Source organism: Culicoides brevitarsis, chromosome 1 (genome assembly GCF_036172545.1).
Source record: "Culicoides brevitarsis isolate CSIRO-B50_1 chromosome 1, AGI_CSIRO_Cbre_v1, whole genome shotgun sequence".
Taxonomy (NCBI): domain Eukaryota; kingdom Metazoa; phylum Arthropoda; class Insecta; order Diptera; family Ceratopogonidae; genus Culicoides; species Culicoides brevitarsis.
Window position 1 is genome coordinate 1,896,120 of NC_087085.1, and position 17,490 is coordinate 1,913,609.

Genomic DNA, 17,490 nt, shown 5'->3' on the forward strand with positions numbered 1-17,490 from the left:
TATGCAAAAATTTTATTTTTTTTACAAAGTATTAAAAAAAAAATTATTTCCTAAAAAAAGACTTAAATCTATAAAAGCCCCCTTTTTTATAAAAAAAATATTTTCACCACTAAAGCATTTTTTTTATTTTTAATTCATAACCAAAGGGAGGATTTTGCCAACAATTAAAATTAAATTAAAAATACATTAAATTCCATTTTTTTTTTGAGGTTACTTAAAAATTATAAAAATTTGAAAAAAAATAGAAGAGATGAGGAAAAAATTACCCGCTGTGCCTTTTGTACAACGACCTCCTTTTCTTCGACGGCACATATCGTACCTAAATTGTTTGTGATTGAATGGATTTGAGCGTGAAGATTAAAGAGCTAACAAATTACAACTAAATTTATAGGTGACGACATGTCAATTAAAATTTTTTTTTCGTTACACAAAAAATTACCTGAGGACTCATCTTCGCTTTTTGTGTGCATTTTATCATTGAAAAATGATTAAAAAAATTTTTTTTTTAATTTTTTTGAGGGACTTACTTCGTAATTGCAACGGCAATGTCGTATACGGGCAACCTCCGTTCTCGGAACAAATATTTTCCCATGTCAGTCAAGGCAGCAGCTGAATCAATGGCGTCACGTCCTACGCGATTCCTCTCAAGATATGGCGTTGCATCGCGACCCTTTTGAAGAAAAAAAAAAGGAAGAAAATTTATTTTAATTTTTTTTAATAAATTGAATTAAAATCGACCTTAAGTCAAAATATTGAGATTTATTTTATTTTTTATTAAATTTAATAAAAATGTCAATTATTATCTTCTTCTTTTCCTTTTTTTAAAATAAATATCAAGAGGAAAAGGTAAATTGATCAATAATTGACTCTTTCGGCGAACAAAACGAGCATTTACGGAAATTTATTGCTTGATTGAGTGAATCATTGCTCCCGGCGAGAATTTATTTATTTATTCACTCACGCGATGAAACAAAAAAAAAAATCCGATGATCTTGCTCTTGAAAATCCATAAATTTACAATTCAATCAATGAGAATGCGCGTTAAATAAATAGTTTAATTTATTTTTATCGCGGTGATGGTAATTCCGCATTTTATTTCTTTATCTTAATAAAGAGCAAGGCGTCTTCATAATTTTTTTCATGGATCTTGATATTCTATTCTCGGAAAGATTTGACAAGGAATGGTTTAATTAACTTTTAATGACTTGCTTAATTTGACAAACGGTAGCATTCAAGTGCGTAAGTAGCGTGATTTGGCAGAATTTTTTAAAAGAAGAAGCAATTATTTGAAGAAGAAGAAAAAAATTAGAATTAGACGAAACAGAAAGTTTCATTTTGATCAATAAATATTCATATTAAACGTTTTAAAGTTTGCTGAATAAGTTGCTGAATTAAAATAAATTTTTTGAATTTGTTAAATTTGCTGAATAGAAATTCGCTATATTGAAGTTGCTGAATTAAAGTTTTTTGTTTAATTTAATACTAAATAAATTAGATGAATTTATAAAAAAATTCTGAATTAAATTGAAATTTGCTGAATTAGCTTTGCTGAATATTAATTCGCTGAATAAAAATATGCTGAATAAAAATTCGCTGAATAAAAATATGCTGAATATAAATTCGCTGAATTAAATTTTGCTTAATTAAATAAAAAAACTCACTGAGTTGTAAAAAATTTTTAGAATTGAGAAAAAAATTTGCTGAATTAAATTGAAATTCGCTGAATTAGATACAAATAATTCAAATTTTCTAATGATGCCTCAAATAGAATCACAAATCGCGATGAAAACCTGTCTCGTTAGTTGCTGAAAATGAGATTGACCTACAACTCAGTTGTTATTGTGATGATAGTCTTGCATAACCAACCATTTAAATGGCTGGAATTTACGATGCCATATACTCACAATGCGGTTACATTGCAATATGTACGATTTTGCGGATTTGATAGACAAATATGGAGAGACTCGCAACGAGCAAAGAGATATAAATAAATTAACATGTAATCGGTAGTAATAAGTAATGGAATACAATAAAATTGACCTGTGATTATTTTTCATCTTTAAGCCAATATCGAGGCATTGAAACGACGACAGTTTCACACGAAAACTGAAAACTTTACTTTATTTAAAAAAAATTTTAATGACAATGAATATGGCGACAATTTTTGATACAATGTTCGTTGAAATTGTGATCGCAAGTTGAAAGGCAATTCACATCCTTTTTGAAAGGACAGAGAGATTTACAGGCTTGATCGTCACGATAAGGACATCTAACAAGACAAGTTGGATCGCGATGTTCAGCACATTCATAGACACATTTGTTATGGCGGGATTGACAATTTTGACGGCAAGAATCATGTCCCAAGGTAAAAGCGACAAAAATGGCAAAAACTATGAAAACAATTGATTTCTTCATGCTTTACAAGTTTGCTGAATTCGTTTGAAATTTGCTGAATTTGTGTGAAATTTGCTGAATTGAAGTTAAATTTGCTGAATTTGATAATTTGATCCAAAGCTTACTGAATTTGATACAAAGTTTGCTAAATTTGATCCAAAGCTTGCTGAATTAAATACAAAGCTTGCTGAATTTGATACAAAAGTTGCTGAATTTGATCGAAATCTTGCTGAATTAGTTAAAAATTCACTTCAATATAATTTTAACTGAACTAATTGAAGTCTTAATAAGAACTAATCTCGTCAAAGTCAATTTTTGCTTTAAATACTTAATAATTTACGACTTTAGATCAATTAACTTCTAACCAAAATCGTTAAAAATCAACTTTTATTGAAAATTTGTGGTTTTAAACTCATTTAATTAAATCTGTTCAAATTAGATCATCGCCGAAACTTTTCTTAACTTTGATCTCTCAGGAAATCATCAATAGCTGATTCAATCTTTTGACTGTTCTCATGCAACTTAAAATCATCATCATTTAATTTTTTTATTACAACTTGATCAATATTTGAGATTTGAACATGATAAAATAAAAAAAAATCAATTATTTCTTATTATAAATTTGCCCTCGAAACTTGAAACGAACATGCAAGAGGACTTTCTTCACGAATTTTTCGCACAAAGATTCACACACTTTTTTTTCGCACAACTACCGAGAAACATGAACATCGCACGCTAATAAAAATAAATAAATTTATCAGATTATGCAACAAAAATAATTTTAAATAATTTCATCTGTATTGCATTCACAATCTCTTTACTGCGTCGTTTTATGAATTAAAAGCAAAAAACAGCTGAAGAAGATGTCTTTTTTTTTTGCTGTAGAAGCAAAATAAACAAACAAATCAGTTGCATAAAAATGTCATTAAAATGGCTCTGAATAATTTGCCTTTTTATTTATTTATTCATACAACTTTATTAATGATTGCTTTTAATTTTTGTCAAGCTGTGACAAATATCTTGAATGCCTACTGTGAGAGACGATCCTCTCCCTTTTTAACATTTTTTTCCATGTCAGAAGATCAGAAGGGAATATCCTTGAACAATGACAAGAATAATCCTAGACTGAATTTGAATTAACGGTCTTGCTGTGTTCGGAGATTATTTTCAATTTTTTACTGTAATGTACACACCTACTCATTAAAACGATTGTTTGCTGCTCATAATAAGCAGCAGATCTTAATCATTTTTTGTTTGTGAAGATGAATCTCAAACCCTCAAGATGGCAAATATTTGCCAAACAAATAAACCATTCAAGAATTTACAAATACTTGCGAATAAATGGAGAGATGATTAACTGAAAATGTCGTAGAATTGTGAAGAGTTTGTCTTGTCTCAAAATAAAAATGTTTGAGATTCATTTTTAACTAATTTTTTTAATTCAGCAAATTTTTATTCAGCAAATTTTTATTCAGCAAATTTTTTATTAATTCAGCAAAGTTTTTTTCCAATAAATTTACCGAAATTGAGATATTTTAATTTTTTTTCTATTCAGCAAATTTTATTTCAATTCAGCATAGTTTTTTCCCATAAACATCATTTTTATTCACCAAATTTTAGTTCAGCAAGTTTTTGTTAAATTCAGCAGATTTTTCCCCATAAAATTTACAAAATTGAGATATTTTCAATTTTTTTATTCAGCAAACTTTAATTCAATTCAGCAGATTCAAAATTTGTACCTTAAATTTAACAAAATTTATATTCAGCAAATTTTAATCATATTCAGCAAAGTTTTTATTGACTTAAAATTCATTTAAATAAATTTGTCAAAATTTTTATTATCGAATCTAAATTCAAATTTCAATTTTAAGAATTTAAATTCAGCAAAGCTTAACTCAGCAAATATTTTTTAATATTCTGTAAATTTTTCAGCAAATTTTTTTTAATATTTCTTTAAATTTAGTAATTTTTTGCATCGAAATTCAGCAAGTTTTAAATTAACTCAGCAAATAGTTTTTTATATTCAGCAAATTTTTTTCATATTCAGCAAATAAAATTTAATATTTTTTTAAATATAATTTTGATAAAAAATTATTCAATTTTGTCTATTTAAAACTCAAAATTGATAAAAATTAAATTATTTTAGTTGCGAAACACAAATTTCTCACAATATAAATAGAACTTGTCACAAAAGGGACTCAAGGTGAAATATTCACCTCTTTAACAACGCAATTTCGTTTCGTGTCTCGTCTCGTCTATTCTTCTCAGCAAAAATAGAACAACCTACTTAAGGATCATTTAACAACTTTTGATGACTCAAACCCACTGACCAATCATTTAATGTCGAGATTTTTATCTCATCTCGCTTTGATGAATGAATTAACGGCACAATTTTGTACTAAAGCGATTAACATAACAAAAGGAACACCTGATAAGGTTTCTACTTCATTTGAATAACAATCGAATATTGTCTCTATTTTGATCAATTGTCTTGTCATATTTAACGGTTTTTTTCTCGGTTTCTCGATATTTTATTGGGTGATCAGATAAATTACATTTTTTTACATAAATAAGTTTATTGTCGCAAAAAGTCCCGAGATTTTACGTGTTTGATAAAAAAAAAATTATGATGAATCGTCGGCATGTAAGACGTTCATTAATAAAATTATGGCGATGTTAGAATATTTTTTTTTTTTTTTGTGATTTGAGCATGAGAATATTTTTATTATTTCCGCGTTCATTTTTGCGATCAGAACGTGAGAAGCAAAGCTCGATGATGCAAAAATTTTGAACTTCATTAAAAATAAATTAAATTTAAAAGAGTGTCGTTATCGCTCGTAAATTCACATAAAAAAAGTTTCATCATCGAGTTTTTATTTATTTTACTAAAAAAGAGCGTTAATAACGTTGATAAATGAAAATCATAATTTAAATGGCATTTTTTCTGTTAATCGGCGATCATGCATGAACCAGGAGTCGTCGCTCGTTTGTTGATATCATCATCTGCCGTTTTTTTTAATTACCTTGAATCATTATTTTTTTACTGTTTTATGCACGCTGCGACAGACAATGCAATTTGTACCGGTAGTTTTTCTGTCAGCACTTCAATTTATTCCTTTAACTGTTTTTTCTCTCTTTTTTTTGTAGATTCCTACTGACCGATAATCGATATGTCATCATTAGCCACCGCGGAGACTGTGTTGCAATTAATGAAGACGCTCAACAGACCGTGTTCAGTTAATTGCCTGATCGAGAAAGACAAGCAATTGGGAAAGTCGGGGATACAGAAGGCGTTGGATAAGTTGGTGAGCGACAAGAAGATTATGTTGAAGGAATATGGCAAGCAGAAGATTTATTCCTTGAAACAAGAGACGGAGGGAGATGCGGAAGTTGTAAGTAATTTTTTTTTGTTTGTTTTAATTAAATTCAATTTATTTTTTTAATTTAAATAAAAATAAAAATTATTTTTAAAAAAAAAAATAAATAAATAAAATAAATTTTAATTTAAAAAAATAAAATGAACAAATATTATTTTCAACTAAATTATCAAAATTTTTATTTTATTTAAAATTATTTTTTTTTAAATTTCAAATTTATTTTATATTAATATTTTATTTAATTAAAAATTTATAGAAATGAAAAAATATCTTTAAGCTTAATTTAAATTTAATTAATTTAATTGAATTATTCAACTATTTTTTTAATTTTCAAATAATAAAAAAAAAATATTTTTAAAAATTAAAATTTATTTTATTATTAATTATTTTTTTTTTATTTATTTTTTTAAATTTATTTTTTTTTAAGAAAAATAAAATTTAAAAAAAATATTTTAAAAATTTAATAAAATAATAATTTTAATGAAAACAATTTTTTTGTTTATTTTTTTATAAAAAAAAAAATATTTTTTTTTACAAAATTTTTTTTTTAATTTTTAAAATTTTAATAAGCTATTTAAATATTTTATTTTTTAAAAATTAATTAATTATTTAATTGTTAATTAAATTAAATAAGTTAAATTAGAATTAAATAATTAATTATTAAAATTTAAAAAAAAAATAAAAATTATTTTAATTTTGTAATAAAAAAAAAACACAAAAATAAATAATTTTAATTAATTTCAATTTTTTTCTCCCTCAGGCAAGAACAGAACTTCGCACATTGGATATCGACATCACAACTACGGAACAAAAAATCAAACAAAAAACCGCAGAACTCAAAAATCTTCAATCAAAATTGAAACAAGAGCCTATCAAGAAGTCATCCAGCACATTACGAGCTGAGAATAGCCAACTTTTGAATCAAATTGCTGACGTCACTATCAAAATTGGCTTGAAAAATGATCGAAATCAAGGCGTTGAGGTAAATTTTTACATAAAAATGAAAATTCTTAATTTTTCATTGAAATTTTTTTTATTTTTAGGTAATTTCTGCCGAAGAGAAGAAAGAAATAAAGCAAAATTACGAAAAGTACCGCACCGCATACACAAAACGTAAAAAGCTGTGCAAAGAAATGATCGAAACAATTGCCGAGAGTTATCCAGGTACGAAAAAGAAGTTGATGGAAGAGCTCGGCGTCGAAACTGACGAAGATGTGGGTTTCGTTTTCGATGCAAAATGACGTCATTTGCATCAAATACCGATAATCGGTCAAAAATTCATAAATTTTGATGAGAATTACCCGTAAATTAACAATTAAAATGCATTAAAAAAATTTTTTTGTTTATTTTTTTCAAATTATAAAAACAAATATTGATGAAGACACACAAGCAGCAGCAGGTATGTGCCCAAAATGGACTTTAATGACGCATTTAGTCACCTTTTTGTCGCAATTTCGCGCATTATTGGCTGCTAATGGCTTTCGGATCAATAATAAATCAGACAATAGTTGCGATTTAATCGTGTGCCGGGGTAAATGTGTCAAAATTGGATCAAAGTTAATGAGATTAGATGCTAATCGGTTTCTTATGGAGATTGACAGATGCATCGCACTTGCAACACTCGCGCTCCGATGACGAAATTTGCAGCAAAAGTCGTGCTCTTGTTTCGTCGAGTCCTAATTTCGCGCGTCACGTGACAATTAATCAAAAAACGCGCGAGAAGAGCTTCAACTGGAGGACATTCACTTTTCGTCATGAATGCACTTCAGACACGAAAAACGAAGAAATTCATGCTTTTCGGTGAATTACGTAACCGACTCATCTCGTGCGCTTGCACTTCTTAATGACAACCATTCACTTACTTCACAAAAACAATGAATGGCAATTATCTCGAAAGAGAGACAATTTTTATTGCATTTTTTAAACATCAACTTGTTGCATGCAAATCTGTTGGTTCTCATGCGATTTTCCGATCATGACCATAATTTTTGATTTTGCATCGATTAATATTTAAATAAAATGCAGGCAGGTAAGTCTATTAAAATGCACGGAAAAAAAGTAATAAAAAAATACTACTGAGAGAATAATTATTTTTACATTTTTTTGCTTCGTTAGAAGTACAAGTGAAATAAGTAGAGCTGTGAAATTGTTGTCAATCGTTGACACAATTCACACGATTTGTTGTGTAACGTCAAATAGGACATTTTTTTTCTATTTAAAAAAAATATTTTGTTTAATTTTTTTTTTAATTCTTAATTATTTCTATCGGAAGCTTTTTAAAATAATGGTTAAATATTCGAATTTTAAAAGATTCTAAATAAAAAAAAAAGATTTTAAATAAAAAAAAATTATCAAAAAAAAATAATAATAATAATATTGATTAAATAGAATTAAATTAAAAATAAATATTGCTGAAAATAATTTTTTTTTCCTTCAAGACATATTTGTATATTTTTAGACAAAAAATATTTTTATGATTTATTTATTAATTATTTTTTTAAATTTAATTTTAAATATTTTTTGAATTTTTTTTCTCAAAAATTTTATAGAAAAAATATCACATGAAAAATTTTAAATTTTTTTTTATTAAATTTTGTATAATGTGAGTGATATCTTCATGAAAAATATTATTTTAAAAATGTTGGAAAAAATAAAAAAAAAAACTAAAATTTTAATGGATTAAAAATTATAAAATTATTTTTGAAAAAAAAAAATTAAATAATTATAGAAAAAATATATTTTCTCACAGAAAGTTAATTTTTCTTATTTTTGTTTGTTTAAAAACTTTAAAGAAATAAGTTTTTTAAAATAATGTTTAACCAAAATTTAAAAAAAATATCTCTTTTATTTTTTAAATTTATAATTTTTAATAATTTAATTTTTTTTTTAATTTTCTTTAATACAAATTTTAAATTAATTATATCTTTAATCTTTTATTAAATTAAATTTATTTAATTGAATATTAAAAGAAAAAATCAAAATTTTCCTTTCAAAATAAGATATTTATTTTTATTTTAATTTATATTTTTTTAAGTAAAATTTTTAAAAAATTAAAAATATTTTATTTTTATTAAAATTATTTTTTTATTCAATGCAATGCAAAGACTTAATTAATTTAAAAATTAAAAATAATTTATTTTATTTTAAGTTTTATTTTTTAAATGATACATAACAACATTATTTTATTTTTTTTATTTTATTTTTTTGAATAAAGATAAATTTTAAAATAATTGATCTTTCAAAAATTATTAATTAAATTCATTTTAATTAAATTAAATTAAATTATTAAAAATTTTATCAATTATTAAATAAAAAAAATATAAATTATAATTTAATTTATTTTTTTAATAATTATTTTTTTATATCTTAAAATTAAAATTAATTCTCGAAATTATCTCAATTTATCTTCAAAGCAAAAATTATAATGTAACTCATCTCCGTTACAAAACCTCATTCAATACAAAGTATCAAATAGCACAAAAAAGAAGAAATCTTGTTAGCAGTGAGTGTGAAATCTTATATAACATCCTCCATTTATCTGATATTTACACACTTTGAAACATCATTTATTATTATTTATATTTATTTATTATTTTTAATCAATACATCGCGACATCGCAAGCTACCAATCTAACAAGAGACAGGAAAAAACACAGAAAAAAGTTTAAAATTAATTTACGTGACGAAACAAAATTAATTGCTACTTTTGCAACATTGTTCGCAATAAAATCAATAAAAATCATTCTTTTTGAATGAACGGAGGGAGCTTCATCGTGTCTCAGATACACGCATGAGATTTTTCATTTTAATTAATGAGAAGATCTTCCATCCTTTCACTTTGTCACCTTTTCGAAGTGAACTTTTACGAAAACTAATCCTCCGATTAATAAAAAAAAATATTTACATGAGATCAAGGTTACTCACGTTTCGATTTTATTTTATTTTTTTATTATTCGAAAATACGCCGGACCTTGAAATAATTTTTTTTTATCATAAATAAATTATTAAATTATGAAAAGTACGGATTTTCTTGATATTGACATTTTTTTCGGATAGATGCATAATTTTGTCGTGAATTCCTCTGTGTGACCGACGACACGCAGGTAAAAAATGCAATAAATCACGCCGCAATGCAATCACCTGTCCATCGCGTTGTCTGTGATAAAAAGTCATTTAAGTGATAATGTTTTGTTTTTTTTTTTAAATTTGACTTGACAAAGTAGGTAAAGGTTATGTTACCTGCCCGCTGCGGATGATCGGACAACTTTACATCATGTTTTGCGATAAAAATACACGCAAGATGCTTATCGGTGTGAAAAATTTTTTAAAAAATCTCGTTGATGTCTTTATGATCGATTGGATTCATTTAAAAAAACGGAAGGATTTACTTCCTCACACAATTTAAAAAGTAGTTTAATAGGAAATTAGTGCAAAAATTACGCAAAAATGTCGTAAATAATTTGCCCGTTGGCCAATTGGCGATAATAATTGCGAAAAAATAAAAATTTATCTAACAAATCATCTGAAACTCCAAAAATGACTCAAATTAATGACTCTTCGTTGCCCATATCTGTCACGCGATTACTTGCCACAGCGAAAAAAATTGTTAAATTTTTGACCAAGACACACTTTTCGTCGTTTTCGAACAAAAAAGAGCTCAAACAACTCGCTGATTCGATGTTACATAATAATTTTTCGACTTAAGACATCTTAATTCACTTTTTTTTTTGAACAAGACACAAAAATCTGTGAAAAAAATGACAGAGACATGCATTTAACTCACAAATGCAAGTTGCGCAAAAATTATTTTGTGAGAGTCTTTTCTGATGAATTTATTGTAATTAATGATTTTCATTACTTTCTGTTTCGCTAATCTCGAAAATTTTGTGTAACTTTGAGTTGATGATTAATAAAAAGGTTACTCACCCTCGAAATGATGATTCCAGCAATGCTGATGCGGATTTTAGGTCCTTTCAGGAGTCGGTAACGCAAGTCGACGCCGTTCCAGAAGGCGACGAAGTAACGTTTGACCTAAAGTAATAAAAAATTTAATTATTTTAATTATTATTATTTTTAAAATTTAAAAATATTTTTATTTTTATGAAAATTTTAAAATTTATATTTTTTTGTGACTTGTAATAAAAGTTAGAAAATTAAAAAAAAATAATTTTAAACTAAATTTTTAGTAAGTATTTTATTTTTACATAGAAAAAAATAATAATAAAAAATTAAAAATAAATAGAATAAAAAAATAAAAGAAATTAAAAAATAAACAATACCTAATAAAAAAAATCTAAATAAAAAAGTTTCTGACTAAAAAATAAATTTTATATTTTGAGAAGATTTGAAAAAAAATAAAAAAAAAAAATTAAAATAAAAAAATTATAATAAAATATTTATATTTTTTATATTTAAAATTTTTTTTTTAAATTAAAAAAAAAAAAAAAAAAAAAAAAATTAAAAAAAAAAAAAAAATTTAAAAAAACATTTTAAAAATTTAAATTCAAAAAAAAAAAAAAAAAAAATGAAAGAAACTTAATTTTAATTTTTTTTTCAATTTTTAAAATTATATTGCTAAAATTAAAAAAATAAAATTCTAAAAAAAAAGATTTTTTAAATTATAAAATTAATGTTTAATTAATTTAAAAAAATTTTGCTAAAAAATATTTTTTTAAACGAAATTTTTATAAAAGGTTTTTAATTAAGATGTCAACAAAAAATTTGGAAAATTATTCAAAAATTAAAATTTCTGAAAAAATTAAAATATTTTTTTTTTTAGAAAATTTCTTACCTGCACATTATCTCCTCCATGCAACCGATATCCATCATAATCGACAATAACCAAAATTTCCGGATAAATAATATGAGGAATTGCTCTCTTCGATCGCCCTCCATGCTCGGCATTCCATTCTGTCGCGTTCAACGCTCTCTTTTTCCTGTACCGTTTCCCAAGATGATCGGGTTCCATGAAAGCTGCAAAAAAAATTAAAGAAAAAAAAATCGTTAGAGATGAAACTTCCGCTTGATATAAAAATTCAACGTTATGACAAAAGAACAATGGAAACGCGCGTGATACAATTACGAGCATGTTTTACATGAAAAAGTACTCTCGTGAAGCAACAACGCGACAGAGATTAATGAAAGAGCGTCGTGTGGGTGTCGTTGTCGTCGTCGTGGAATTGAAGCAAAAAAAAAAGTAACTGACAATGCATTTTAATTTGCATCGCGCATATGTTGCACGTTTTGTGCATGAGAAGTCGTTCTCGTTGTCAAAGTCGATGAATATAAAATGATAATTAACGGGAAAAAATGGGTGTGTGACTTCATTTTTGTGTTAGTTTGGGAATTTGAAAGGCTTTGCAAAGGTCGAAACCCTAAATGAAAGTCACCGGAATTGATTTATTTATCAGTCAGTGACTCGTTTTGATGAGGAAATAGTCGAAAAATTTACATAAATTTGCTTTTAATTTTTTTTTATTTTTGATAGGTAAATTATTTTTTTTATTTAATATTTAATTTAAAATTAATTAAAACTGAAATAATTGAACTTTATTATTAATTATTAAAAAAAATTATTTAAGTTAATTTCAATAATTTTTTAAATTGAAATAAATAATTTAAATTTAATTGAAATTAAATTAATAATTTTTTAAAATAAATTAATTAATTATTTAATTAAATTAATTTAATTTAAGTAAAAATAATTATTTAATCCAGAACAATAAAAATATTAATTTTTTTTCATATTTTTAAATAATTTAATTAAAATTTAAATTAAATTCTAAAATATTTTTTTTTTAATTTAAAGAATTTTTTTAAATCAATTAAAATTAAATTAAATATTTTTTTAAAAAAAATTAATTTAAATTTAAAAAATAATTATAATTTATAATTTTTTTATTTAGATAAATAAATTTAAAAGTAAGTTTAATTAAATTTTAATTTAATTAAATAATTTTTAAAACAAAAATTTATTAAATTAAATTATTTTTTTATTTTTCTAAATATTTTTAAAATTCATAAAAAAAAATTAAAATTCAAGAATTTTCATTAAAATTAAAAAAAAAATATTTTTTTTTGCAATATTCCCCAAAAAAAAATCCCTCAAAACTCTCCTTAAATCATTTCTAATCATCATCGCGGATTAGTGTCAAGCAATAAATCACCTCCGCGTTTTTCACAACAAACAAAAGATGATGCAAAAAAAAAATATTCAGCACAACAAATGACACTTCATTCGAGCATCTCGATAAAAATTATTAAACACACACGAAATAAAAGAAAAAAATATTTTATTGATCAATTTAGCAAATAATGGGCAACAAACAACTAACATAACAACACACGTTCGAGCGTAAAAATGCGATGTGAAGTAAATTTTATTGCGTTTATTTATTTTTTTGTTGTGATTAATATTTTTTAAAGTGGTCTTAAAAGATTTATGTTCACGCAAAACCTTGAGTTTTTGATAAATGGGATGCTTAATAAGAAGTTGAACTACTTCTTCATCGTCGTCTTCTTCTTCTTGATTTTGTTGCGAAACTGGGCCACGCGAAATTATTCGTGTTCTGATACTTTTTTTTTAATTAAATCTTGCATGTCTCGAAATTTCGTAACTTACCATAGTCGCTGTATTTGTCAAATTCTTCAGTTGGGGCGCGTTTGTAGACGATATGATGAGTTGCATCTTCAGATAATTCCCGTGGTAGCGGTTTGATGATTAGCTCATGTCCTATACTGCCTTCCTGTAATGAGAAACGAGAAGCAATCGATAAGTATAAATTATAATTTTTTTTATGTCTTTATAAATATTTAAATCGAGAAAAAATATAAAAGTTAATGTTGAAAGGGAGAAAAACGGTTAAAGCGCATTTTGATTTATTAGCCCAATGCACATTTTAAAATTTTCGCTCATTCAAAATTTTTAGTTTTTAGCCCAATGCATATTTAGAGTATCGCTCCAATTTATATTTTGAATTTATGACCCGATAAACATTTGAAAATATTCAACTTTTTGACATTCTAAAAATTTTAAAATATGCATTGGGGCAAAAACTTATAAAAAAATTTTAGAAAACAAAAAATTTAAGAATTTTTAAAAGTACGAAAATTTTAGAATTAATTCAATTCAAATTTTTAAAAATATTGCCTAATGAACATTTCAAATTCCATTCCTTGAGCAAATTGTAAAATCTTTGCCCAAGTTACAATTTAAATTTTCTCTAAAAATCTTATTTCGAATTAAAAGTAGATTTTTGAAACCCAATACACATTTTAAAAATTTATAAGAAAATTTTAATTCTTATCCCAGTGTATATTTGAAGATTTTTTCTCAATTATTTATTTTTTTATTTTTGCCTATTGCATATTTTAAATTAATATAAACAAATTTTAAACAAATTCTGAATCAAATGAAAAAAAAAATCAAATTTTTGACCCAATGCATATTTTGAAATGTTCTCTAATTGAAAATTTGAGTTTTGCTTATATAAAAATCTTTCATTTTTTGACCCAATGCAAATTTTAAATTTTTATCCCAATGCACATTATAAAAATTTTAAACATGTTTAATCAAAAGTTTAATAGAAAGACGTCATTCCTCGCATTTTTTCTAATAAAATGCATCAATAAAAAAATCAGAAGCACAGAAAAAACGTGATGTAGAATGATGTTATGTTTTTGCGCGCGAAGAACGTGTGCATGAAGTGATTGTTTCTTGTCTTCGCGACAAAGACGACATTTAAGTCGGGAGATGATCAATAACGGTTGCACCTTTACTCTCTTACTCGTGCAACGAACGACATGCGCAGGCCAAATATCACAGGTTAATTGCTGTTTTTATTGATTAAGTTGCATCGACAGAATTTTTTGTCACCTTTCTAAGCAAAAATAAAAAAAACTGCAGTAAAACTTTATTGCCCTACATTCGAATCAAAATCACGTTTTTCTGATATAATTAAATATTAAAAAAAGAGAAACAGATTAAAAGTGTAGGAGTGTAAAGTGATTAAAACGTAAAGCACGAGCGCGAGATATTTTATACTCGGAGGAATGTTTGAACCCCTAAAGACATTCGCGTGCAATAAAAATTTATTTTCAATTCTTTGCGTAATTTTTTTTATGGCAAACAGTAGGCAAAGCACAAAAAATAACAAAGCATGAGGTTAACAAATTGATTTCGATCAAAAAATAAAAAAAAAATCGAACGCCTTAAATTTTAAATAAATTCCTCAAAAAAAAACCCAAAACAAAGAAAAAAATTCTGACGGTCAAAAAATCCTGAAAAACCACTCCTTATCGCACTTGATTCATCACGTTCCAATCGCACTTCAATTAAGTCACAAAAAGAGATAATTCTCACAACTTATTGGCAATTTATCCTTCTTCAATGATGATGATGATTGTTGTCGATATTGTGATGATTATTGAGCATTTTTATTATAATTCCTCCATTGTTCATGCTTTAAATACTTCCGTTGTTTTTTTTAAAGAGCAAAAGACGAGACACCTAAAAAAAACTTACATCAACCAACATGAACTTGAACTTGAGCTCACTTTACGCAGGTTATACAATGAATTTTTTTCGTTTTTGTTTTTTTTTTTGTAGCGAACGAAAACCATAAATCATACGTGCGTTGAATCGATTGAAAGTGAGCGAGACAAAAAGAAAGGAAAAGTGGTCATCTTTCACGTTCATCTCTTTTTTATTGCCTGATACGGCGCGCATCGGCAAAGAAGAAGAAGACGATAGCTTAATGATGACGAAAGACGTGTTTTTATTGTCTCATAATATGTACAACGAGAGAAAGTCACAATCTGGATAACGCAATTCGAGACGCGTCGATAAGTCGGGAATTATTAAAATATCTTTTTTTTGTGCAATAAAAAAAAATTTAAAGTGTTAAATTGTAAAAGAAGGGAATTTTTAAAAAATATTTTGCAGAAATTAATTTATTTTTATTTAAAAATATGGATGCACTTTAAAAAATATAAATTTTAATATGAACAAAAATCGTAAAAAAAACATTTTTTTTTAAATTTAAAAAAAAATTAAAATAAAAAAATAAATTTAATCTTATTGAATTTTAATTTTCTGAATTAGTTTAATTAATTAATTTTTGAAGCTTGAAATTAATTAAAATAAATTTTTTATTTTATTTAATTAAATTTAATTGAATAATTTTATATTTAAATTTAATTTTTAATACTAAACAATTAATTAATAATAAAATAGATTTTATTAAATTAATTATTTTAAAATTAATTTATTTTTTTTATTTATTAAGGGAACTTTTAAAGAAAAAATTATTTTAAATTTTTTTTTACCTAAAAATATATGAAAAAACAATCTATAATTTCGCCTTTAATTTTTTGTGCATAATGACGTGTGAAATGCGTGGCAACAATATGCATTATTTTAAGTTGCAAGTAATGCTTATCTGAATATTAAAAAGAAACTTCTTAGGCAGAAACAATTTTTTAAATCAAAAAATTATTTTTATTTTATGTATTTATTTATGATTAGAAATTTTTGAAGGTAATAAGAAATTAAATAATTTTTAAAATTAATTTATTTTATAAAAAAAAAATATATATATTTTTTTTAATTTTTAAAGCTTGAACTTAATGAAAAAAATTAATTATGATTTAATTTATTATTTATTTATTATTTAAAAAATTTTTTTTTTGTTATAAAAAATATTTTTTTAAAGCTTGGATTTGATTAAAATATTTTATTTATTTTATTTATTTAAATTTTATTTATTTATATTTTATTTTTATTATTTTTCAAAAATAAAAAATTAATTAATTATTTTTAAAAATTAAATTCAAAAAATTAAATTTAAAAATTAATTTATATTTTGAAAAATATTGAAAAATTAAAAATATAAAAAGCCAACAGATTTAAAAAAAAATCTAAAATTTTTTAAAATACTTTTTATATTTAAATTTTTTTACAAATTAAATTTCTTATCATAAATTTAAAAAAAATTAAAATATAAAAAAATATTTTAAATTTTAATTTAAATTTTTTGTCTTTTTATATTTAAAATCTCTCATAAATTAAAAGAAAATTTGCATCTTAAAATTTTTTTTTGTTGTCCCTCACTAAATATTTCACCTATATGAAAAATTGCATTCAGCAACCATAAAATATGTTGGGTTAGGTTAATTTTTCGCGTCATATTGTTATGTCATGCTCTTTCTCTCGTTCGCATAAACACTTCTTTTCATTTTTATTTATTGTTATTATCTCACAAGCGCATTTCTGCAGAAAAAGAGACAAAAACATAAAGCATCGAAAAAAATTTATTGCCTTACTCCAACATGGGCAACAATTTCAATTATATCTGATTGGAGATAAACATGGCGCGATAAGAAAACAACGCGACTTCTGTTTTATTTTTACATTTTTTTCTCCGAAAAAATTTTTATGGAATTTTTTCATTTATTTTGTCATTTTTGGATTTTTTTTATTAATTTATCTTCATTTTAGTGAAGTTATTGGTACTTAATTACACTTTTAATTGAATATTATTTGTTTTATAATTTTTGTTGTAATAATTGGATTACGTCGTCAGATAAGCAAGCCACGCTCCAGTAAGATTTAATTAATAAAAAGATTAAAACAACAGAAGAAATTTTCACAGATTCATGCCTCGATTGCGCTTTTATGAGCAGCGTCTGTCTCGTATGCGCAGAAAAGTGTTAAATATTC

At 24.5% G+C, this 17,490-nt stretch overlaps 2 protein-coding genes and 1 long non-coding RNA gene across 6 annotated transcripts in view; 1 reads left to right on the forward strand and 2 right to left on the reverse strand.

The window, feature by feature from the left end:
- The window catches only part of LOC134827893 (homologous-pairing protein 2 homolog), a 43,366-nt gene extending 36,277 nt beyond the window's left edge, over window positions 1-7,089 (forward strand). For both annotated transcript variants that reach the window (XM_063840765.1, XM_063840764.1), the window contains exons 2-4: window positions 5,542-5,786; window positions 6,532-6,753; window positions 6,815-7,089. In XM_063840765.1, the coding sequence (XP_063696835.1) occupies window positions 5,565-5,786; window positions 6,532-6,753; window positions 6,815-7,012 (642 nt within the window). In that variant the 5' untranslated portion in view covers window positions 5,542-5,564 and the 3' untranslated portion in view covers window positions 7,013-7,089. The remainder of the gene's footprint in view (window positions 1-5,541; window positions 5,787-6,531; window positions 6,754-6,814) is intronic.
- LOC134827892 (A disintegrin and metalloproteinase with thrombospondin motifs like) overlaps window positions 1-17,490 on the reverse strand; it is a 63,431-nt gene that overhangs the window by 7,687 nt on the left and 38,254 nt on the right. For all 3 annotated transcript variants that reach the window (XM_063840761.1, XM_063840759.1, XM_063840760.1), the window contains exons 5-8: window positions 13,393-13,516; window positions 11,563-11,744; window positions 10,698-10,802; window positions 528-670 (exon numbers count right to left, since the gene is read on the reverse strand). In XM_063840761.1, the coding sequence (XP_063696831.1) occupies window positions 528-670; window positions 10,698-10,802; window positions 11,563-11,744; window positions 13,393-13,516 (554 nt within the window). The remainder of the gene's footprint in view (window positions 1-527; window positions 671-10,697; window positions 10,803-11,562; window positions 11,745-13,392; window positions 13,517-17,490) is intronic.
- Window positions 2,094-2,664, reverse strand: LOC134827197 (uncharacterized). Its single transcript, XR_010161754.1, has 2 exons — window positions 2,520-2,664; window positions 2,094-2,449 (listed from the first exon to the last, which is right to left on the reverse strand). It is a non-coding gene; the product is annotated as an uncharacterized LOC134827197 (long non-coding RNA).